We start from the raw sequence: 24,791 nt of genomic DNA, 5'->3' as shown, positions 1-24,791 counted from the left end.
TCTTAATAGTAAGTGATTTATTCAAGCTAAAGTGAGTTACAAACTTACTTTACTGACTTCCATTTAATGACTGTGACAGACAAGCCCCATCTGAAGTAAAATCCACTTAGATCTACCTATTTCTGTTTTATTTTCATTGTTTACGTAATTGGAAAATCATTTTAAAAAGAATTATAAATAGTTTCTGTCATCACCCATTTCCCGATAACAGCGGCTGACCGCTCAGTATCATGAAGAAATACCCCCGTTTTCGAGGCTTCGTATGAATAACACGTTCGTCGAAGAATGGCATATGACACATCGCTGGAAAGCTTATTCCTCCATCAACACGCTTGTAACATCGCCTGTTTTTTTTCCGTAGTTATAACAAGAGATTTCATTGGCTTAAAATTGGTTTCTAATGACGCTTTCTTGCCGAAATCTGCTACAAGTTTCGTGATTGGTCAATTTTGAGCATGTGACATAAGGCAGCCAATCAAATTACAACTGTGATACCAAGCTCATGTTTGATAAATTTCAGAAGTTGGCGAAAGATTTTTGTTAAATCGTGTTATTCTGAACGTTTTAAGCAGGAAATCACGATATATATTAAAAATATGGAACTTCGTGAATGTATCGTGCTAGGTTATGAGCTGTGACAAAGATTTTTCATGCATATATTTGTACATTAAACATCGAGTCTGAGCCGGGAATTCAAGGCAACGAAAGCCGAGATGTCATTTGACTTACATTACACGCGATCGCACGAAAGGATGGAAATAATAACTTAGAAGTAGTTTTGATTACTTTTAGATATATTTTTGTTGATTTTATTTATTACTTTGTATAATATATTTAAAGATTTGTTTAAAACGTCTTTATTTTGCTCTTTGACATGTTCAATGTGGACCCTTTGTCTAAATGTGTGTCCGAGAATTTTATTTTCAATAACATCGCGGGAAATAGATCTAGTGAATATTTTTTTAATTTATCGATAAAAAATGATAAATTGAAATGGAATACGTATTTCAGACATTGTGAAATGTGATAGATTTAATAAATGAATGATATTACATGTAGGTCCATCAAAATATATACTATTTTGACGTGACTACGGCTTGGCCGGTTAACCGGCCTAGTGTCTGGGGACTCGATGCTTCTTGGCCGGAAAACCGGCCTACTGTGTTGAAAGAGTTAATTTATTGCTGACGAGATTTATATTTATCATTAAAATATGCCTTATATGGCAAAGGTAGGTTATTAATTCCTATTTTCCAAGCGTGCCATCAAGGCACGAAGATCCTGATTTAGCCGTGCTATTTTCATTTTAGGTGTGCGATGGCACGCAAAATACGGTTAATTTAGAGCCCTGGACATGCATGCTGAAATGCTTTGAAATAATGTTTTAATTACATTACGAACTAATGTGATAAAAGTATGTTACTAGTTTTACAGTTTTACGGAATCAAGTTGACATCAAACGTCTTTCTTTTTATGAGTGAGTGAGTGAGTGAATATGGTTTTACGCCGCTTTTAGCAATATTCCAGCAATATCACGGCAGGGGGACACCAGAAATGGGCTTTACACATTGTACCCATGTCAGGAATCAAACCAGGGTCTTCAGCGTGACGAACGAATGCTTTAACCACTTGGCTACCCGACCGCCCCTTCTTTTTATGACGTAACAACACAATGGTATCCTAGCACCCATGACGTCCCTTTTCTCCAGGCGGGTCACATACGTTTCTATGGTTCGTGTTTTGGATTTGAATATATAACTGTGTCACCATCTTACTTGTTCGTTGACTTTGTTGTATTTGCCGAACACCAGGTATCCGATGATGAAGGCCGAGATGAAGGAGTGGTGCTGGGACTTCTGTGTCTCCACCCACTTCATGCCAGTGGTCAGGGACTTGTAACCCAGCACGAACAGGCCCAGGTTCCTCGAATGTGTGTATGTTGCCTCCAGTATGGAACGGAACTGATCATGCAGTCTGTCAACACGAGGAAGGGCTGGACATTAATTACAAAATAACAGCTTGATATCAATGATCCAAAGCTATCCAATCGTCATTCTTCGGGGGCCAGTACATTCATGGACAATGAGTGAGTGAATGTTGTTTAAGGCCACAGTCAGCAATGTTCCTTCTATATACACCGGGCTGGACCAGACAAACCAGTGACTAAAAGCATGACTTACAATCCACACCATTGGTTTGGTGGACATCTAATGACCCAAGTCTGACTTTTTTGTCCAACCAATACTCATTAGTGGCGGGATGCTGGGGACATAATCTTCTCTATTGACTTAGGTCAAATAAGTACCAGAACAGAAAATTGCTTACACAGCGCTAGAAATTGACACTGGTCCTATAGTCTGTGCCAAACTGCCCAATAGTTAAGGTATCATAAGAACTAGTAGAAATTTGCCATTAGGGTTTTGCTATGTGTTTTCTTTATAAGTGCTAGTGGACTAAAACAGTTATTTTCTATAGCAGTTTCTATCTATTGTGTTCATCTTATCTGACACATTGGTAAAGAGGCTAGAGTTAGGAAATATTTCAGGCCTAAACAGTTTACAGTTTGGTCATTGAAATGTCACTTCACCTGCTAACCCTGCTTACATACAGTGAGTGAGTGAGTGAGTTGGGTTTTACGCCGCTTTTAACAGTATTCCAGTTACATCACGGCGTGTCAGCTTAATGTGGGAGGAAAGCCTGAAAGTGATGCAGGTCTCAAACGTTTACCACTTCGGTGAAACCCACAAGCATGGGTATGGTGCTGACAAACCTAGAAACATACAGGGGGTGAACCGGGATTCGAACCCACAATCATAGGTTTCTGGCGTGCCCAAGGGACGCAACTCTGCACAGCGAATCGTGGCGCCTTAGACGACTGGGCCACCCGTGCCCCCTGCTTACATACAGCCAGAAGAGGGGCTCATAACAGAGCTTATCCAGCATGCCTGGGTCAATACCAACTTGTTAAAGGACGTTTACTGAGGAGATTGACATCAGGACATGACATAGAATCAGAGAATCAACATTTTCAGCTGCATCATGCTTACCAATTACAGTGATTTATCTATTATCTAAAGTGCCCTTGGCAGGTAAACTGGGAAAAAATTGTTGTTTTGTTCAAAAATGGAATTGTCTTGTAGTTGTTGCTTTTTTATTTTCAGAGGTATTTTCACACTGCATTCAATACAATAAGGTAAAGTTAAGCCTCTGTTATCAGTGGTATCCAAGTCACCTTGGCCAAGCATCACATAACTTACAATGAAATTTACATTGAACAAGAACTTTTTAATTCACATTTGGGAACTTTACTGACAAATCGTACTGACATGGGCCTGATATCAGCATCTCAGCAGATCTGGATCAATCCCTGAAACATGTGCTAAAGTCTACTGAATTGGTAGCAGATTCAATGATTAATTAACAATTAACCACCAGCCACAGCTCCAGCCAAATCACATGGTCAAATATTGTAATGGACTGAGCAAAGAATTTTTCAATTATAATCCAAAACTTACCTTCCTCCCTTGAAAAGAAATGTCATGACCAGGGCATGTGGAAATCGGACCTTCGCGCCATATCTGAAAAGATTGAGTAGTGTGAAATACATGGGTTCTTGTATTTTGCATATGAGACATCAGCTCGATATTACACGTGTTAGTTTTTCACTTTTTGCTATTGTTTAAGGCCACACTTAGCAATATTTCAGTATATAATGGAAGCCTGGAAATAATCATGTCTGGAACAGATAATCCAGTGATTGGTATTGCGAACAACAATCGATGCCATCAATGATCCACGCCGACACACAATGACACGCTAATCAAATGGAAACTAGAAATGGGGTTAGTAGCATGTCCTATCAAAATTTGCAACATTTATGAAAATATCCTCGTTAGTGACATTTGGCTCCAGCAAAATCGCTGTATATCTTGGCACAGAGTGCTATAGCAGATGGTTAGACATCAGGACCAAATATTCTCCAGCATATATATATAATTATCCTTCTTTATCCAGTTACATCTTCATTCTATTACATCTTCCTGAGGCAAGAGAGTTAACTGACTGTTAAAGTCCAGTTTCCACCCTTGCCGAACGAGGCCGTAACTTCTGGGTTCAATCGTTGCACCACCAGTGGCTCTTACAAGTTATGTCCCTTCTATGTCCCTGCTATTGACAAATCCGATTCCACCTCTGATATCACTTGCATTTGCTTCAAACAATATGGCGCCACCAGTGAAGATAATCTGATCGATAATTAAGATCCATATTGTAATAAAACGGGTCTTACTTTGTAAGTGCATCAAATGATGTGAGCACCTTGGTTAAAAACATGAAAAGATTTGGACATATGCTTTGCAAATCCTGCAATTGACCGAAATCTGCACGGCAGTTTACGAAATGGATGTTGATTTCGTTACGCGATTTTGATTGGACTCTGTATAGACTCATTAATCAAGTCAAACGTTTTAACCACGTGGCCACCCACCGCCCCTTAGTCATCAGCAACCCATGCTTGTCATAAGAGGCGACTAACATGAGAGAGTGGTCAGACTCACTGACTTGGTTGATGCATGTCATTGTATCCCAATTACACAGATCACTGCTCATGATGTCAATCACTGGACTGTCTGGACTAGACTTGATTATTTACAGATCACTGTCATATATCTGGATTATTGCCGAGTACAGTGTTAACAACAAATAAACAAACAAACTACTCTGTAAAACATTTATTTTAAGCTAAAACTTCATATATAACAGTCTTGTGATTTGTTTATATATATCAAGGGCCCTCATCAGAAAAGGCTGTGATTTTGAATGTATATTGATGCTGAATCGCATCAGAAGAGTAATTTTGATTGGTTGTTCATCTCAAGCTCTATTCTGTGCTACCTTTGTGATAAGAGAGATGTCGCTTGGGACGTCACTTCAAAAATGTAGCTATGCTGGAAATGGGTCCAGGGTGTTAATCATAACAGAATGATATTTGATAAATCATATGTCAGATTTTAGGTGACAACACTGTTTTACTTTTTATCCTTATAACAAAACATTTGATAGTTTCTAGCACGTCAATGACAACAATGTTAACTTTATTAAATATAATGTAACAAACCAAATCTGATACCCATGTTACAATACATGTGATAATGATTTATATCACTTCTTTATGAGAGGAATATTTTCATTTAGATATATTGTAACCAGCGGGTAATTTAGCATATGTACTTTCAGGCGGTTTGAACTTTGGACTGAATCGATTATACAGTTACTACAACTAACATAGACTAGATCATTATCAGCATCACCCGGTTATTATTGCAAATATTCGCAAAAAAAACCATAATCCAAAGACGTTTGGGAATAAGCCTTCCCTTAAATGTGCTTCGAACGTGATAAGATAAATTACTCACACAACTCCATTTCTGAATCCTTTTAGTAAAGCCAACAAAGGCCGGTACTGCCCTGATGCTAGCAGACGATTAATGCTTTCCATGGAGGCAGCCATTTTGAAATATCATTCGATGAAAACTCCTTACACCGATGCTGGCAAGCTCCTTCCCAACGCGTGACACCTTTGTTACACTGTCGGTAATAGAGAGCTCCCCGAGCGGACCATCGCTGTGAGGAGCTTGCGAAGCTGGCGAACGCCAAGCTCCTCACAGCGATACCTCTGATGATAGGTGGCCCAAACGATGCATGGAGTTGAACTCGCAACCGAACGACCGTTATGTGTGATCAGTGATCATCACGAATATGCAGATAAAGGGACGCAACTCTTACTTGACCAGCATATTTCGTTACGGGTTGGAATAGCGGTTATTGGCAGACCACGAACGTTGTTATCTAAGGTACAATTGGTTTTATGCATGATTAAAGGGGTGTTCCAAATTTGTAAATTCGTAACTCCCGTTTCAAATGAGACAGATTATCACAAGGATGAAGTGGGTTGAATTCAATTTTTTCAAAGACACAAATGTGTTGTCTATTGGTTCTTGTTATACAGGTTGATCCATTTGAGATGATGGAAAAGTGGGGGTTGGCGGTTTCGAGTTTACTTACTGGAATGGAGATCAGATTGGGCGACAGTGGGGGAAGTTGTTTGCTAGTGTCAACTACGTTTTCATGTGTCCAGACTTGAGTATAAGTTGCAATAATCAAGTTTGTAGCAATATTCACATTGGGGATTTTGGGTTAGGATTGGTCCTCAGACACCTACAGTCAATTATTGTTTATCCGATACTTGTTAATCCGACAATCAGCTTTATGATGGGAACCGATTAAATCAGTGCTATTTAGGCCAGTTAATCCGACAGTCTCGCACTCTGACTCCAACACACCTAATTTGCAACGAATTGCTGTAGTCACTCATTAATTAGTCTCATAATCCGACACAGTGATCAGCGTACTCCATGGTCATCGGCGCGCGAGTAGACAGCCCCGTGTTTTGATGCGAGACGAGTCGGCGAGTAGCTGCATATTTCAACGGCTGCAGAGATAAACTTGCTTAACAATAAACAACTACTGCTTTAAATAGACAAAACAGGATTAATCACATTACCTCAATCTCATTAAAATTGGATACAACTTCTCACTACCACTGAGGACATCCCATTACTCGTTAATCCTACATAATCATATGCAACCAACAGTGTCTGATTAACAGGACTTGACTGTATATTGCTTGTATGAGAACACTTAGAAGATCAAGTGTTCAGTGGTCTGGTTGATTGGTTTCAGTTCAGCAGTTTTAAGGTCCTGTGGGTAAAGCGATCCCTTGTCATGCAGGGCTCAAATCCCCACATGGGCGAGCAGAGTTGCGTCCCTTGGGCACGCCAGAAACCTATGATTGTGGGTTTCGAATCCGGGGGTTCGCCCCAATTATGTTTCTAGGTTTGTCAGCACCATACCCATGCTCGTGGGTTTCACCGAAGTGGTAAACATCTGAGACCTGCATCACTTCGGGCTTTCCTCCCACATTAAGCTGACACGCCGCGATATGACTGGAATACTGTTAAAAGCGGCTTTAAACCCAACTCACTCACTCACATGGGCACAATGTGTGAAGCCTTAAATTCTCAGGGTTTATGTAAATTGAATGTTGCTTGAACATTGCTTGAATGTTGCTTATATGTTGCAAAAAGTGTCATAAGAATAATTTACTCACTCACTCTGTTTTAAACTTGAAGTTTGCAGGAAGACACATCGCCATGGCAACCAGGTGGGGAATCTTGAGTGCTGGGAAGATATCCCATGACTTCACCTCAGCTCTTGTCAGTCAAAACGCGGAGGAGCATCAGGTAAATAGACGAATGTTTGAATACTAAACTTGAATACTAAATTGGCAAAAACATGTATATGATAGCCATGCTGGCAAATAGGAGGAGCATTTGCTTAAAAAAATTAACTAGGTCTAACATTTTTTTTTCTGTTTTTCTTTTTCAATGTGACATTTCAAGCACAAAAACTGCAAATAAGAAAGAGCTTGACTAATGCATACAAACAACTATATATGTGCTCACCTGTGTGCAACATTAAACAACAAACATACAAACAACTATATATGTGCTCATCTGTGTGCAACATTAAACAACAAACATACAAACAACTATATATGTGCTCATCTGTGTGCACCGTTAAACAACAAACATACAAACAACTATATATGTGCTCATCTGTGTGCAACATTAAACAACAAACATACAAACAACTATATATGTGCTCATCTGTGTGCACCGTTAAACAACAAACATACAAACAACTATATATGTGCTCATCTGTGTGCAACATTAAACAACAAACATACATACAACTATATATGTGCTCACCTGTGTGCAACATTAAACAACAAACATACAAACAACTATATATGTGCTCATCTGTGTGCAACATTAAACAAAAAACATACAAACAACTATATATGTGCGCATCTGTGTGCAACATTAAACAACAAACATACAAACAACTATATATGTGCGCATCTGTGTGCAACATTAAACAACAAACATACAAACAACTATATATGTGCTCATCTGTGTGCAACATTAAACAACAAACATACAAACAACTATATATGTGCTCACCTGTGTGCAACATTAAACAACAAACATACAAAACAAATGTATGTGCTCACCTTCAGGTAGTAGCTGTTGCTGCCCGATCAGCTGACAGAGCCAAGGAATTTGCTGGCAAGTTTGGGATAAAGACTGCTTATGGAAGCTATGAAGAGCTAGTGAAGAACCCTGATGTTGGTAAGTGAGTGAGTGAGTGATTGAGTTGGGTTTAATGGTGGTCTGAACAGTGTTTTAGTTATATCAACGTCTGTTTGATGTGGGAGGAAAGAAGGCAGTGATGCAGGATTTGGAGTTTTTCTCCTGAAGTGAAACCCACAAATATGAGTATGGTGCTGACAAACCAAGAACCAATCTGGACAAACCAGGATTCTGACCAATGATAGGCTTCAAAGGGACGCAACTGTGCACAACGAATTGTGGCACCTCAGACAGCTGGGCCTACCGTGGGGGGTCCTGGGTGACCATGGTTGGTTGGTTGGTTGGTTTGTTGTTTAACGCTGCACTCAGCAATATTCCAGCTATATGAAGGCGGTCTGTAAATAATCGAGTCTGGACCAGACAATCCAGTAATTGATATCATAAGCATCGATCCACGCAATTGGGATCGATGACATGCATCAACCAAGTCAGCAAGCCTGACCAACCGATCCTGTTAGTCGCCTTTTACGACAAGCATAGTCACCTTTTACGGCAAGCATGGGTTGCTGAAGACCTATTCTACCCCGGATCTTCACGGGTCAGGAGACCATGGAATCACATTGGTCTTAGACAGTGGTCGGATTAGTTGCAATTTTACAGCAAAGTACAATAACAAACATTGAGGTTGTGGTTAGTGTATTAACATCATCAAATACTAAAATTTTAATTTACTGATCAAAAAGCCAATGTACATATTTTTGCATATTTCAAGTTTGACATTCCAGCTTTATAAATGTTCAAATCTAACCCTTTATAATCTGTTTTAGACTCCATTCTACTTACAAACAAGGTTGTTTGTAGCTTAATCAATCTCTTAGTTTTCGCTACCGCTAAACAGAGATCTGAGGACATCCCATTACAGGTCACGTCAGAACAACCTTTCGCAAACTTTGACCGACCAATGAAATGACTGACAAGAAATCGACATTATGCAATCAGAAGGCAGCTTTCTTGAGCTTTACAACACTAGTTTCCAACTGGAGACTACGCTTCCAAACGTATTTTGACGTATTCTTGATTAATTATGTGAAAACTGATAAAAAGAACATTCTGGAATGGCTTATAGAACCTGTAGCTGTCATTCAGAATACCCTCTGTTAAATATTTCGAGGTTGCATGAGTAGAAAACACATTCCGACTGTCACTTTCATGATCTGGTTGGCGATTGGGTGGATGAAAGGTTTTTCTGATGTGACCCGTAATGGGATGTCCTCAGATCTTTTTTTGTCAATAGCAAGAACTAAGATCTGATTTTAATGAGATTGTAGCTTAATCCAATGTCATTAACTAACTGTCAACATATCAAACTCTTCAAACATTTCAGTTGTCGCACGGCTATATATATTGTGTAAGTTGGAGAAGTACAAATAATCAGGGTATGAAACTCCCAAAAATTTCAGCCAGACCACAGGACTGGCTAGCTGAAATACTTGCCAGCCCTGACCAAAACCTGCCTGCCCACTATAATCATATGTTTCTCAGGATAAGCTAACGGGATTTCTTTTTGGTTACATTTTATCATTCATCTTTACATGTGAATTAATGATTATCATCGGGAAATATTTAGAATATTGTCACCTATGAAATATAACCCGACCGTCGGGCAGGGGGATTTGAAAATCTGGCAGCCCGAGTTGAAATCAACCCGTCTCGGACGGTCGGGCAGGCAGGTATTTCGAACACTGAAATAATGTTAATTTCATGAAGTTTTGCTTCTTACAGAAATTATTTACATCGGTTCCATCCATCCGGAACACTATAAGATGTGTCTCCTGTGTCTTGATGCTGGCAAACATGTCCTGTGTGAGAAGCCAATGACCTTGACCTCAGCACAGACCAAACATGTGCTGAAGACAGCTAAAGAGAAGAAACTGTTTTTCATGGAAGTTAGTACTGCATTGTCTCAGCTATGAGCACAGATGTGAATTTCTTCATAGAATCAGTGTATAGGCAGCTGGAGCTGTAATAGGTCCACAGTACCTGTGGTTGGCTCCCTTTGTTGTTTGATGCTGGGTAGGTCAACGTCCTCAAAGTGTTTGTTTGTTGTTTAATGCTGCACTCAGCACTCAGATCGTCATGGGTCTCCTGACCCGTGAAGATTCCTGGGTAGCATAAGTCTTCAGGAACCCATGCTTGCCGTAAAAGGCAACTATGCTTGTCGTAAAAGGCGACTAACGGGATCGGTTGGTCAGGCTCGCTGACTTGGTTGATGCATGTCATCGATTCCAATTGCGAGGATCTATGCTCATGATTTTAATCACTGGATTGTCTGGTCCAGACTCAATTTTTACAGACCGCCTTCATATAGCTGGAATATTGCTGAGTGCGGCGTTAAACAACAAACCAACCAACCAAATCATGGGTCTCCTCAAAGTGAATGAAAAGATCTAAACCAAGACGAGCAATATTTAGTAGCCTCATAAATACTATTACAAATGCAAGGGACAGAAAATAGAATTTACAAATAAATTTCACACCATTTCACGTCACCCTCAAATAATTGGTCTAAGTTTCACAGCATTTCACGTCACCCTCAAATACTTGGTCTAAGTTTCACACTATTTCACGTCACCCTCAAATACTTGATCTAAGTTTCACATCGCTTCACATCACCTTTGTATACTTGATCTAAGTTTCACATCGTTTCACATTATTTCACATCACCCTCAGGTATATGATCTAACTTTCACACCATTTCACGTCACCCTCATATACTTGATCTAAGTTTCACATCGTTCCGGGGGCATGGGTGGCCCAGTCGTCTAAGGCGCAGCGATTCGCTGTGCAGAGTTGCGTCCCTTAGGCACGCCAGAAACCTATGATTGTGGGTTCAAATCCTGGTTCGCCCCGATTATGTTTCTAGGTTTGTCAGCACCATCCCGAGCTTGTGGGTTTCACCTAAGTGGTAAAGTTCTGAGACCTGCATCACTTTGGGCTTTCCTCCCACATTAAGCTGACACAACGTGATATGACTGGAATACTGTTAAAAGCGGTGTTAAACCAACTCACTCACTCACATCGTTCCACATCACCTTTGGGTACTTGATCTAAGTTTCACATCGTTCCACATCACCTTCTTATACTTGATCTAAGTTTCACACCATTTAACATCACCCTAAGGTATATGATCTAAGTTTCACATCTTTTCACATCACCCTAAGGTATATGATCTAAGTTTCACATCGTTTCACATCACCCTAAGGTATATGATCTAAGTTTCACATCGCTCTGAGGTATATGATCTAAGTTTCACATCTTTTCACATCGCTCTCAGGTACTTGATCTAAGTTTCACATCGTTTCACATCACCCTCGGGTACTTGATCTAAGTTTCACATCGTTTCACATCGCTCTCAGGTATATGATCTAAGTTTCACATCATTTCACATCGCCCTCAGGTACTTGATCTAAGTTTCACATCGTTTCACATCACCCTCAGGTACTTGATCTAAGTTTCACATCGTTTCACATCATTTCACATCACCCTCAGGTACTTGATCTAAGTTTCACATCGTTTCACATCGCCCTCAGGTATATGATCTAAGTTTCACATCATTTCACATGACTGTCATATACTTGGTCTGAGTTTCACATAATTTCGTATCTCCCTCATATATGTGATCTAAGTTTCACATCATTTCACGTCACACTCATATACATGATTGTTTCGTACAGATAAATAACCTGTTGATCCTCTTCGGGTTTCGCGATGGAATAAATGCTTATTGTCACACCTCTAGTCAGCATACCTCAGGGACACATATCTAGTCTTACAATGATGCTCACTCTGGTGCCACTTTTGTTTGTAACAGGGCTTTTGGAGTCGATTCTTTCCCGTTTATGAGAAAGTACGTGAAGAGGTGTCTTCCAACTCCATCGGCGATATCATCCTGATACAGAATTCATTCTGCATCAACAATTACGACGTTGCCCGCATCAATGACAAGCGGCTGGGTGGTGGTGGCCTCATGGATATTGGCTGTTACTGTGTCATGATGGCCGACATGATCTTCAAGGAGAGGCCGGAGAAGATAGTGGCAGAAGGAGAGGTCACTAAGGATGGTGAGTGATCATACTGGCCAGACTTTCTGTCATATTTTGGATTTATGGAATTGGTTTCAGCAAAATTCTGGTCATTTGGTTGGAAAAACAATAAACTAAAAAACTAATTAAGATTTTGTTTTTGTTATCTGAATATGTTGTGATGCATGTATTCTTAGACAAACTTGTCTGACTGAAGAACCTTTTGTAAGCTTTTGTCATACTACTGTTCTCATTTGGGAAGACCCGTGAAGGATCATCTTCCCGAGGCAAGAGGGTTAACTGACATTAAAAGTCCAGTTTCCACCCTTGCTGAACTAGGCTGGAATTCCTGGGTTCGATCGTAGTGCCACCAGTGGTTATTACAAGTTATGTCCCTTCTAAACCTCTCCTATGGACCAGGATTTGCAAAGCATGTGCATCGCCAACTCGTTGTAACAGATATTTTCCAAATCTTTTCATGTTATTAACCAAGGTGCTCACATGATTTGATGTACTTCGCAAAGTAAGAACCATTTTAGCACAAAATAGATCTTGATGGTCGATCAGATCGTCTTGACTGGGTGCCACCATTTTGTTTGAAGCAAATGCATGTCATATGAGAGGTGGAATCTGATTGGTCCATATGGGAGACGCATAGAATGGACATAACTCATAATAGCCACTGGTGGCGCTACGATCGAGCCCAGGAATTCCAGTCTAGTTTGGCAGGGGGGAAAACTGGACTGGTAAAGTCAGTTAACGCTCTTGCCTCGGGAAGATGCGTAAGAGGCGGCTAACAGGATCAGGTGGTTAGACTCACTACCTTGGTTGATGCATGTGATCGTATCCCCATTGTGTAGATTGATGCTGATGATGTCAATCACTGGATTGTCTGGTCCAGACCGGGGACACAGGTGGCCCAGTCGTCTAAGGTGCAGCGACTCACTGTGCAGAGTTGTGTCCCTTGGGCATGCCAGAAACCTATGATTGTGGCTTCGAATCCCAGTTCACCCCGATTATGTTTCTAGGTTTGTCAGCACCATACCAGTGCTTGTGATTTCATCAAAGTGGTAAACGTCTGTGACCTGCATCACTTTGGCCTTTCCTCCAACATTAAGCTGACATGCCGTGATATAACTGGAATAATGTTAAAAGCAGCATCAAACCCAAATCACTCACTCTGGCCCCGACTTGATTATTTACAGACTGCCGTCATATAGCTGGAATATTGCTGAGTGCGATGTTAAACAACAAACCAATGAAACAATACTATTGCAAGAGAACAGTTATCACTGGGTTCATATGATATAAATCTTCAAAAGATTTATGGTTTATAAGTGTGCCCTTGTGTTAACTATACCTGTATGATTTTAACCGTACCATTGGCGCCAGAATACGAGGAATTACGAATGCTGATGAGGATGATTGGTTGCAGAGTGTGACATTGTTGTTTCTAAGTCCTTATTTGCTGACTTGATGCTCATGCCATCAGCCACTTGGTGTGCCTGGTCTTGACTCTTTAGTAACAGGCCACTATGATGTACCATAGTTGCCATAATAAACGTCCTGGGTACTTTGATAATTGATAATAGGGGCGATTATTAAAACCATACTCAAGTTAAATGTGTTGTCAGAGATTGAGCTGCAGTAAACAAACGTGAAAAATTGATAAAACTGACACTTTTTCCATAATAGCTACAAGACAATAATGTACCCCTTCTGCAGTGCGGTAATACCATAAACGTGTGTACAGCTGATTGCTGTGTCCGGCTTAGTTTACGAGAAAATACACAAGCAATCTTAATCCCTGGATACAAAACAATGCCTAGCAGAAAAAAAAATACAATTTAAACGGTAAATCAACATAGGGTATGGTGTAATTTTTTTTCTGCGCTTGGTATTGAAATTTATTTTTTTCCAAAATATTGAATCCGCTAGAGGGGGGGTGAGCATTATACATGGGTGCGCATTATACATGGGTGCGCACTATTAGGGTTGGGAATTGGACCAAAAAGTGTATTGCGATATATTGCAATATTTCAAAAACATATTGCAATATTATTGCAATATATTGGGAAATAATTTCTACCAAGAGAAAAGCTTTTTTTCATATCCCTTTGACAAATATTAATATGAAAGCTGCAATGTTAACAATTTGGTCAAAATTATGAACCAATTTTAATAAATTGTACTATTATTTTTATCTACAATCAAATAAAGAATATGAAGCATTTGTTTTGTCTTTGTTTTGATTAAATAAGGTAAGACTATACATCATGGCATATACATATCAGTCACAGTCTCCAACCTTTTTCAATCACATTTGAATAATGTTAACTCTCTGAAACAGTTTGAAAAACAATGAAACATTAACATTAACATTAACATAAATTTGATAAGAATTATACATCATGACAAATTCCATGTCAGTCATTGTCTCTCATCGAACATTGTGAAAAAAATTACACTCAATGTCAAAAGATTTTCCCTTTTTGTTCAGCACGATGTCAAAGGCGTCCGCCATGTTGGATAAACAATCAAGGGAAGTAACTCTAGTTCCAAGTTGTCAGCAACGTTCGTTCCCGATGATTTCCGATTGTAAAATACGTATGTTTATCAGGTGGTGTTTGAATAATGAGGAAAAAAATGATACGCCAAAAACGTATCGCGATACGTATCGTGATGAATTTGTATTGCAATAAACAGGTATACCGATAAAACCGCACATCCCTATGCACTATACTCAAGAAAATACGGTATACCCATGAAGATTTGACCTGTTATGTAAGGTTTTGGTCTTTTTAGGGGGGCGCTTATAAAGATTACTTCGATAAAATAAGGTAAGATAATGCTATATTATTCCAAGGGAATTTGGTTTACAGCAAATAAAATTTCAGTTAAACAGCAATATACAACATCAAAACATGGTATTAAAACACATCTGTGATTTCATTCTATTGTTTAAATGCTCCATTATTTTTCAGGAATGGACTGTTATTTGTTCAGTCATACATTATGTTGAACCAACATTTCAAGTAATTTAAACATTGAGTAGATGGGATTATTTTTTAAATGTTTTGGCTAGTTTTATTTTAAATTTAGTTGGAAAAAAAGTGTCGCCAGCAGTGTTCGAACCCGCTTCGTGTGATTTGAGGGCGTCTAGTTATTGACCTCAGCTACGGCAACATGGTGGTTCGGTGCGAAATTAACTATTAAATATTTTCAAATATTTTCATAAACCTTAAAAGCTAAAAAAATATGTATATAGTGTTGTGTTACAGCAGGTTACCTATAACAATGGTGCTTAAAAGATAACTTGGACTGGTCCAGAAGTTGGTCAGGGGTGCTCAATAAGGTGAATGGGGTGGCTGGAATATTGCAGATGACATCCTTACCTTGTCAGCTTGCTGAAGGGGTTAACCTCTTTGGTCATGTGGACAAGGCGTTCGACCTAGCATCAGAAGGTCTGTGGTTCGAATCCCATCACGGGACTCGGAAATTTTATGGCTGCTACATTAGCGCCCAACGTGGGGCTGAGCACGTTCATATCAAATTCGAGCAAAATAAGCCTCAGTACCCTACTGTGCGACCCGGGACGTTCCTTCTGTTGACGGGGGAGTATGTAGCAGGGCGTGGAGTCATCCCACAGATGACATCCTTACCTTGTCAGCTTGCTGACGGGGTTAACCTCTTTGGTCATGTGGACAGGGTGCCAACCTCTGATCAGAAGGTCCGTGGTTCGAATCCCATCACAGGACTCGGAAATTTTATGGCCGCTACACTGGCATAAAATAACAGTCACTCACTTATGTTGTTTCAGGAGTTGATGCAGGAGGAGCCATAACTCTGAGGTTCAGCGGGGACCGTATCGCCAGTATTGTGTACCACACTAAGACCCAGAGCAGCTCCAACTCAATGCTTATATGCGGAACCAAAGGCTGTATCAAAGTGAGACTTGTCCGCATCTTTATACTTAAGAAAATGTTACGTTCCACTCAGCAGTTTCAGGGAGGGGGTCAGGACTCTAATTTGCTATCAAATCCATTGAATTTGCAACTCAGAATAAACTTTAATGACCTAAACTTCACTTGAAGGTTCCATCAGACTTCTTCTGTCCTCTGAAATGGTTGAAGTCCTGTTATCACCAGATGAATAAATGTTTTCTTGCATTTTACACTCAAGTGAAGTGGGTTAATTTAAACAGTTGATTTAATTACAGGAAGTAGACTCTCTTTGTCTCACTAAAGATCAGTCCCGTGAGGATCCGGGGTAGAATAGGTCTTCAGCAACCAATGCTTGCTGTAAAAGGCAACTATGCTTGTCGTAAGAGGCGACTAACGGGATCGGGTGGTCAGGCTCGCTGACTTGGCTGATGCATGTCATCGTATCCCAATTGCATGGATCGATGCTCATGATGTCAGTCACTGGATTGTCTGGTCCAGACCTGATTATTTACAGACCGCAGTCATATAGCTGGAATATTGCTGAGTGCGGTGTAAAACAACACACAAGCAAGCACTTAAGATCAAATCCATTGCCTAATTTCACTTTATTTTATGGGCACTTAATATATCTAGGTTAGCAAAAAATGGCCCCATCTGCTGGACGAAGCAGCAAAGCAAAAAAACAAAGAGAAACTTTCTAATATACACAAGAAAACATGGACTGTGGTGTAAATGTTTCAGTTTTTGTAGGTGGTGCTTGTATAAATACTTAGATTGGCGGGAAGTGTTATTGGACCTGGCCGTGCTGATGTGCTTGAACTTGGCTTGTATGGACGAAGTGGATAAATGATTGATTTTGAAGGTTTCGGCAGGGGTGTATTATAGGTGGCAATATACGGTAGTGTTTTCTGTTCAAAGCCATGTTATGATAATCATATAAAGGGTTTCTGTGCGTGTTGTTGCCATGCTGTGTTTAAGTTATGGCTTACAGTAGGTTCCTGTGAGCACATAGTGTATTGTCAGTCATTCTACCTTACAATATTTGATATTTTTTTTATATCCTACGTTGTTTTCATATTTGATTTAGGACCTGAGTATGACCTTAGTTGTCTTCATTCCAATACATTCAGCTCTGATGTTGTAAATATTCACTGCTGTTTGTGTTGAGGAAAATCTAAGTGAAGAACCTTGTACGTTTGTCCTGTAGATCTGGGTGAAACAAAACCTGGATCTTTCTGAAATAGAGTGTGTTTATCGTTTGAAGTAGGGGCTGCCGGTAGCCTTGTGGTTAAAGCGTTCGCTCATCATGCCGAAGACCCAGGTTCAATTCCCGACATGGTACAATGTGTGATGCCCATTTCTGGTGTCCCCCGCCGTGATATTGCTAAAAGCAGCATAAAACTAAACTCACATCATGGCAAGTGGGTTGGTTGGTTGGTTTGTTGTTTAACGCCGCACTCAGCAATATTCCAGCTATATGATGGCAGTCTGTAAATAATCGACTGGACCAGACAATTCAGTGATTGATATCATGAAAATCGATCCACGCAATTGGGATCGATGACATGCTTCAACCAAGTCAGCGAGCCTGACCACCCGATCCCGTTAGTCGCCTCTTATGACAAGCATAGTCGCCTTTTATGGCAAGCATGGGTTGCTGAAGACCTATTCTACCCCGGATCTTCACAGGTCTGATCTTTAGTGAGACAAAGAGTCTACTTCCTGTAATTAAATCAATTTTACGGCATCATGGCAACTGGGGGAATGATTTGAAGCAGTGGTTTGTGTGTAAGGTGGATGACATGAGATACATGTCATACATGTCATTTTGGTACTTCATACTTGTTATACTTGTACATCATTGTATGTCGTACTTGTACTTAATGAGTGAGTGAGTTTTGCGCCGCTATTAGCAATATTCCAGCAACATCACGGCGGGGGACACCAGAAATGGGCTTCACACATTGTACCCATATCGGTAATTGAGCCCAGGTCTTCGGCACGACGAGCGAATGATTTAACCACGTGGCTACCCGACCGCCCCTTCGTACTTAATGAGGTGAGGTGAGGTGAAATGGGGTTTAACGTTGTGTCCAATATTATTGCACTTATATAGCGACGTGCATGCACCTGTATGTGTGTGTGTGTGTGTGTGGCTGCTTGTACTAGTCCGGACTGATGCCGATTTATAGTGCTAGCACACTGAGATACCATGCCGCAGTTTAACATGAATACCCCACTCAGACACAGTATACCGACTCCGAGCCGACCAGTCCTTGTTTTAGCCCCTTGATGCCAAGCGCCAGACAGGGTAACAACAAGTACCATCTTTTAACGTCTTTTGGTATGACGCGTTTGGGGATCAAACCCCGGACCTTCCGCTCTCCGGGCAGACGCTCTACCATTAGACCACGGAGGCGGTCTTGTACTTAATGAGACACCCATGTGCAGTGAACTTGACATGACAACAAACCCCATATGCCGAGTTAAAAATGCGAGCAACGGACGGTAGAATTTTTTGCATTAATTTCATGATTTACAGTATCATCTGATACCTGGTTGATCCTTTGCCTGACTCTGTTGTTACTTGCAGGTTGAGGACCCGTTCTGGTGTCCTACGAAGATGACGTCGCCATCAGGGGTGTTCGAGTTCCCTCTCCCTACATGCAAACTGAAGATGCACTTCCCCAACAGCGAAGGTTTCCAGTATGAACAGAGATGTGTCAGAGACTGTCTCAAGAAAGGTTTGTTATTTCACAAGACACTAAGCAATATTTCAATTATAAATGTATTATGAGCTGGAACAAATGTTTTCTTGATTACTTTGTTTATTTGTTGTTGAACGCCATAATATTCAAGCTATATGACGGCGGTCTGTAATTAATCGAGTCTGGACCAGACTGATTGACATCATGAGCATTAATTCACACAATTAGGATAAGATGACATGCATCGACTAAGTCAGCGAGCCTGACAACCCGATCCCATTAGTCCCTTCTTATGACAAATATGGGTTGCTGAAGACGGTACCTAAATAATTGTGTCTGAACCACACAGTCCAGTGATTAATATCATGAGCATCAATCCACACAATTGGGATACAATAACATGCATCAATCAAATCAGTGAGCCTGACCACCCGATCCCGTTAGTTACCTCTTACGACATGCATGTGTTGCTGAAGATCAATTCTACCCCCTATCTACTCAGTGAAAGATATGTACTGACATGCAGGACATGCACAGTGTGGTGGAGGTCGGCAGTCGATGCAGACTGAACTAATAATCAGGGCATTGCAGTGTGTGAGTTGGCAGAATGTGTGTAATTCTACCCTGAGGATAGTGTCACTGTCCCAGTGCTTCCTACAGGATTATGTAGGTAACTGTGAAATCATGTAGCCAAGTAAGCTGAATATGAACAGTGCTGTTACAAGAATAACACAAGGAAGGGAGATAACCCATGTTTGTGTTTCAGGTGAGCTGGAGTGTCCCCTGATGAGCCATGCAAGTAGCGAAAACATCATCTTCATCATAGAGACTGCACTACAGCAGATGGGGGTGCAGTATAGCACTACAGCAGATGGGGGTAGAGTATAGCACTACAGCAGATGGGGTACAGTATAGAACTACAGCAGATGGGGGTAGAGTATAGCACTACAGCAGATGGGGTACAGTATAGAACTACAGCAGATGGGGGTGCAGTATAGAACTACAGCAGATGGGGGTAGAGTATAGCACTACAGCAGATGGGGTACAGTATAGAACTACAGCAGATGGGGTACAGTATAGCACTACAGCAGATGGGGGTACAGTATAGCACTACAGCAGATGGGGGTACAGTATAGCACTACAGCAGATGGGGGTGCAGTATAGCACTACAGCAGATGGGGGTACAGTATAGCACTACAGCAGATGGGGTACAGTATAGAACTACAGCAGATGGGGGTACAGTATAGCACTACAGCAGATGGGGGTGCAGTATAGCACTACAGCAGATGGGGGTACAATATAGCACTACAGCAGATGGGGGTGCAGTATAGCACTACAGCAGATGGGGGTGCAGTATAGCACTACAGCAGATGGGGTACAGTATAGAACTACAGCAGATGGGGGTACAGTATAGCACTACAGCAGATGGGGTACAGTATAGAACTACAGCAGATGGGGGTACAGTATAGCACTACAGCAGATGGGGGTGCAGTATAGCACTACAGCAGATGGGGGTGCAGTATAGCACTACAGCAGATTGGGTAGAGTATAGCACTACAGCAGATGGGGGTGCAGTATAGCACTACAGCAGATGGGGTACAGTATAGAACTACAGCAGATGGGGGTACAGTATAGCACTACAGCAGATGGGGGTGCAGTATAGCACTACAGCAGATGGGGGTATAGTATAGCGCTACAGCAGATTGGGTAGAGTATAGCAATACAGCAGACGGGGGAGTATAAAACTCTGAAGATTCTAAGACTATGTGCCTTCATAAAAAAATCCATGTGAGTTGTTTGTAAAAATGAGATGCATGCAACTGTGTCCTGTGATAAATAGAATAGAAAGTACAATTGTTGGTTGTTTTTCTTTTTTCCAGTGTATGCATCATGCTTGAAAAAAAGGCAATAAATATTTTACAAACAATTTTTGTTCATATTGAATGTACCGGTCTTAACACGGCAAAGCATAATAATCAAGCGAACAGTGATGTAAATACAGTCAGTTTACATGTTGTAACGTTACACCATACCCAAGTTCTGTGTGGAAGTGAGTGAAGGTCGTTAAGATGATGGCTTGCAATATCCCAAAAATTTCACCATGATCTGTAACAGGTCTGAGAGAACCAAACCAACCAGTGGTTGACAGCATGATCAACAGCCCATGCCATCTGCACCAGGACACATACGGAGCGGGGACACAGGTGGCCCAGTCGTCTAAGGCGCCTCGATCCGCTGTGCATAGTTGCGTCTCTTGCGCATGCCAGAAACCTATGATTGTGGGTTCGAATCCCAGTTCACCCCGATTGTAAACACCAGATCTTCATTTGTCCGCTCTGATGACATTCATGGGTCATTGGGAAGTAGTCCTGGAAGATTAAGATTTATCACATGTCATATCTGTATTAAGTACATTATTTCAAGCTGTTTTACTCATTACGAGGCTGTTTAATCATGTACAAATTGAGTGAGTTACCATGTACTGTGGTCTGGGTGTTGTTTTAACCATGTTGCTACTCCTGAACATTTGGGGGCACGGGTGGCCCAGTCGTCTAGGCGCCGCGATTCGCTGCGCAGAGTTGCGTCCCTTGGGTACGCCAGAAACCTTTGATTGTGGGTTCGAATCCCGGTTCATCCCGATTATGTTTCTAGGTTTGTCAGCACCATACCCGTGCTCGTGGGTTTCACCAAAGTTGTAAATGTCAGAGACCTGCATCACTTCGGGCTTTCCTCCCACATTAAGCTGACACGCCGCGATATACCTGGAATACTGTTAAAAGGGACGTTAAACCCAACTCACTCACTCACTCACCTTAACATTCAGCCTGCATTGTTCTGTGATGGGTGAGAATGACCCTTTTTGCTGCATGGGAGAGGAGAGACAAGAACAACATTGACCAATACATGAAGCACTTTATTGGAACATTAAGGTCCAATTATGAACTTGGAGAACTGATTTACATTTGAGTGGCAAATATTAAAAATCCTGCAAAAGTCCTTGTCAGAACCCGATTTGAGATGAAATGGGGTTTGCCGCGAATATTGCATTTATATAACATAAAAGTCTTTTTTTGTAAGGTGTTGCCAGGGGATTGAACCACCGACCTTCAACTCTCCGGGCAAACACCCTATCCACTCTACACAGAAGTGGTCGGTGGAGAAGAGCAGAAGGTTTCAAACCTTCATATAGTGTTTGCATACTCAGTAACAATGTACAAGTCAAGAAACTATATTAATATTGTATGAAATAAGTGGACATTCACAAGGACTTCCATGTGAGTATCAAGTCTAACATCGTGGAAAACTCACTAAAGCTGTCTCATGTTCCAACATGACAATGCACCTCTCCACAATTTTGTTATCATCATGGCTGCAATACATTACTGAACTTTGAACTCCACGAATAACCTCTGTATTCACCAGATTTGGCACCATCAAATTTCCGCCTCTTCCCAAACTTGAAGAAAGAACTGTGAGACAAGTACTATGCAAATGATGATGACTTCATTTCTATGTGGAGGACTTTATAGCTGTCTACACCAGTGGGATCCAGAAACTCCAGCATCGTTGGCAGAAGTGTGTAGACCTTGGGGGTGATAAGGGTTGAAAAATACTTAGCAATCAACTCCATCAACGCAGTACATCAAAGTTAGCTCAGAACATTTCAGCCACTCCTTGTAATCTTTAAAAGCCGAATACACCATGCTTGTTTTGATAGTGTGTCCGGCTAGAGAAACATTTGGCAAGGCTGTCTACTGAACTTGACAGTGATTCGAAAGTGTGTCGCATGCGTTGTGGACAACTTGAACATGGTGGTCCCCGTTCCTTGCTGTACATCCCTTGACTCCAGCAGTCACATTTTGTCGCCTTGTCGTAGGCTTTCATGATCATTTCCTTAGAGAATTGAGATGCAATCGGTTTGGCCTTTTGCTCAATGAATATTAATTTTTTCAAAACGAGATCAAATCTGGTTTTTAATGAAAGCTCTTCAAAACCCTCCGTCTTATTTAGACCATCGTAATCCCCATACTCCTTGCCTAATGCCAAATCCGTACATGACTTGGTGGCAGTTTTCAAATCATAGGTATCAGCTAGATACAGGTAATGGATAAACTCTCTGTTACTCATATTTTCTTTTACCATTAGACTATTGGTGATAAACCCCTCGCACCTTTGTTTGAGGAATTCAATTCCATATTAATCCGCCAGATGGAGCACAACATCCAGGTTTTCCCTTGTAATCGGATGATCCTTGGTAGAAGGGAATGCACACTGCAACAGCTCCACCACGTCACCGTATTTCTTGTTAGGTAGAGGGATCTCGGACTGGGAGCTCTCCTTGAAATCTCCCGTGAACATCACTGCGAAAACGGGCGAGACGTGAATCAGCATGTCCTTGTTCACATAGAGTTGTTTTCCCTCTACAGTCAGAGCAACGTCATTTTTGGTCTTTGGTGAGGAAAAAGCATTCTCACATTTATCATTGGGATTAGTAGCAATAAGGTCAATCTCAAAGTCTTCAGAGTCAGACATTGCTGCTAAGCGTGTGTAAAGGACCACTTTGGGCGCAGCGCTAATTGGATCTGAAAAAGTGCGCCCGGTAAAGTGCACAACTCCCCAGGCCGTCTCTCCCGTAACTCGAATCTTTCTTCCGTGTTAACTGGCCGCAACGGGGACAGGCTCCTGCGAAGTCACCTATGACCCCGCGGGTGGTAAGCCAGTCGACGAGAAGCCATCGGTTCGAAAGTAATACGAAACACGTCATCGTACACCATAGCGGAGTCGGATTGGCTGGTCATGTTTACAGAACAATGGCGGGTGTGGCTTCAAGAATTGATGAATGGGGAGGCGGATCATGACGTCACACGCATGCGCAATCCATTGTTTTTTAAATTGCGCATGCGTGTTAATGGGCTGCTAATGACCCGTTAAACGAGCACTCAGCACCTGTGATAGCGCTCGTGGTCCAGTGGTAGAGCGTCGGCTAATTGACGCATTAATTAATTGTTGTTACCCTGTCTGGCGCTCGGCATTAAGGGGATAAAACAAGGACTGGTCGGCTCGGAGTCAGTATACTGTGTCTGAGTGGGGTATTCATGTTAAACTGCAGCATGGTATCTCAGTGAGCTAGCACTATAAATCGGCATCAGTCCGGACTAGTACAAGCAGCCACACAAACACACACACGTACATGCACGTCCCTAAATAAGTACAATAATCTTGGACGCGACGTTAAACCCCATTTCACCTCACCTTCTAAGTTTTGTTTTAAGCTGTTGACACAAATTTTGTATAAACATACTGATGTTGCACCATTTGCCTAAATTTAGAATATTTGAAAAAAAATAATATATAATATTTTTCAGGAACCATGCCATAATGGGAGATGGACTAGAGATGAGGAGAAATTTTTGACAGTTTGTGGAGAGCAGGGGGGTGGAAAATATCAAATACAAAGAGTGGAAGGACTGTGCCGAAGACCAGAGAAATGGGTGTACAGACTGATGTAACTTTTGGGCCTATGATTGAAGTGACCTGGGCATGTAGCAGTCAGGCACTTTATACCACTCATTCGCATTCCTCAATTAGATCTATGTTATCAAATGTATCAGTCAGTGAACCAGCCTCACCCACCATACGCTCACAGACCTGCCATGTCTCTGACATACCGTCAACCGATGCCACTTCTCCGTTGGTGCCTAAACAAAACTGCTTGCAACCACTTACAGTCAGTGAACCAGCCTCAACAGTTGTCTGTTGTTCAATTATGCTTGAGCATAACTAAGCAAATCAAAAGAGAACCCAAATCTTATCAAAGAAAAAGATTAAAAGGCAGAAAAAAAT

At 41.2% G+C, this 24,791-nt stretch overlaps 2 protein-coding genes across 3 annotated transcripts in view; one reads left to right on the top strand and one right to left on the bottom strand.

Moving 5' to 3' along the window:
* LOC124113677 (peroxisomal membrane protein 4-like) overlaps positions 1 to 5,562 on the bottom strand; it is a 39,260-nt gene extending 33,698 nt beyond the window's left edge. The window contains exons 1-3 of the mRNA XM_046474147.2: positions 5,415 to 5,562; positions 3,516 to 3,578; positions 1,776 to 1,974 (exon numbers count right to left, since the gene is read on the bottom strand). Coding sequence (XP_046330103.2) covers positions 1,776 to 1,974; positions 3,516 to 3,578; positions 5,415 to 5,509 — 357 coding nt within the window. The 5' untranslated portion in view covers positions 5,510 to 5,562. The remainder of the gene's footprint in view (positions 1 to 1,775; positions 1,975 to 3,515; positions 3,579 to 5,414) is intronic.
* A 128-nt stretch (positions 5,563 to 5,690) lies between these two features.
* Positions 5,691 to 20,835, top strand: LOC124113678 (trans-1,2-dihydrobenzene-1,2-diol dehydrogenase-like). 2 transcript variants are annotated; one of them, XM_048385712.1, is made up of 9 exons: positions 5,691 to 5,852; positions 7,191 to 7,301; positions 8,141 to 8,252; positions 9,996 to 10,159; positions 12,085 to 12,334; positions 16,116 to 16,243; positions 18,833 to 18,983; positions 19,714 to 19,818; positions 19,957 to 20,835. In XM_048385712.1, the coding sequence occupies exons 1-9, from the start codon at positions 5,697 to 5,699 to the stop codon at positions 19,971 to 19,973; spliced, it is 1,194 nt and encodes a 397-aa protein (XP_048241669.1). In that variant the 5' UTR covers positions 5,691 to 5,696; the 3' UTR covers positions 19,974 to 20,835. The 2 variants fall into 2 exon arrangements, with proteins under 2 accessions (XP_048241669.1, XP_046330104.2); XM_046474148.2 differs by having other exon boundaries at positions 5,692 to 5,852; positions 19,714 to 20,835.
* The last annotated feature ends 3,956 nt before the right edge of the window (positions 20,836 to 24,791 follow it).

This window comes from Haliotis rufescens, unplaced genomic scaffold (assembly GCF_023055435.1).
Source record: "Haliotis rufescens isolate VD_foot unplaced genomic scaffold, xgHalRufe1.0.p SCAF_6, whole genome shotgun sequence".
In the NCBI taxonomy this organism is placed as follows: domain Eukaryota; kingdom Metazoa; phylum Mollusca; class Gastropoda; order Lepetellida; family Haliotidae; genus Haliotis; species Haliotis rufescens.
Note: the sequence above shows the minus strand (reverse complement) of the source record. Positions and strands in the feature narration are given on the sequence as shown.

Bases quoted from the DNA above. Each gene is read 5' to 3' on its own strand.
- LOC124113678 (XM_048385712.1), top strand. From the start codon at position 5,697: ATGCATGGAGTTGAACTCGCAACCGAACGACCGTTATGTGTGATCAGT. The intron at 5,853-7,190 runs GTACAATTGGTT...TTAAACTTGAAG, and splicing joins CACGAACGTTGTTATCTAAG to TTTGCAGGAAGACACATCGC. The intron at 8,253-9,995 runs GTAAGTGAGTGA...TGCTTCTTACAG, and splicing joins AGTGAAGAACCCTGATGTTG to AAATTATTTACATCGGTTCC.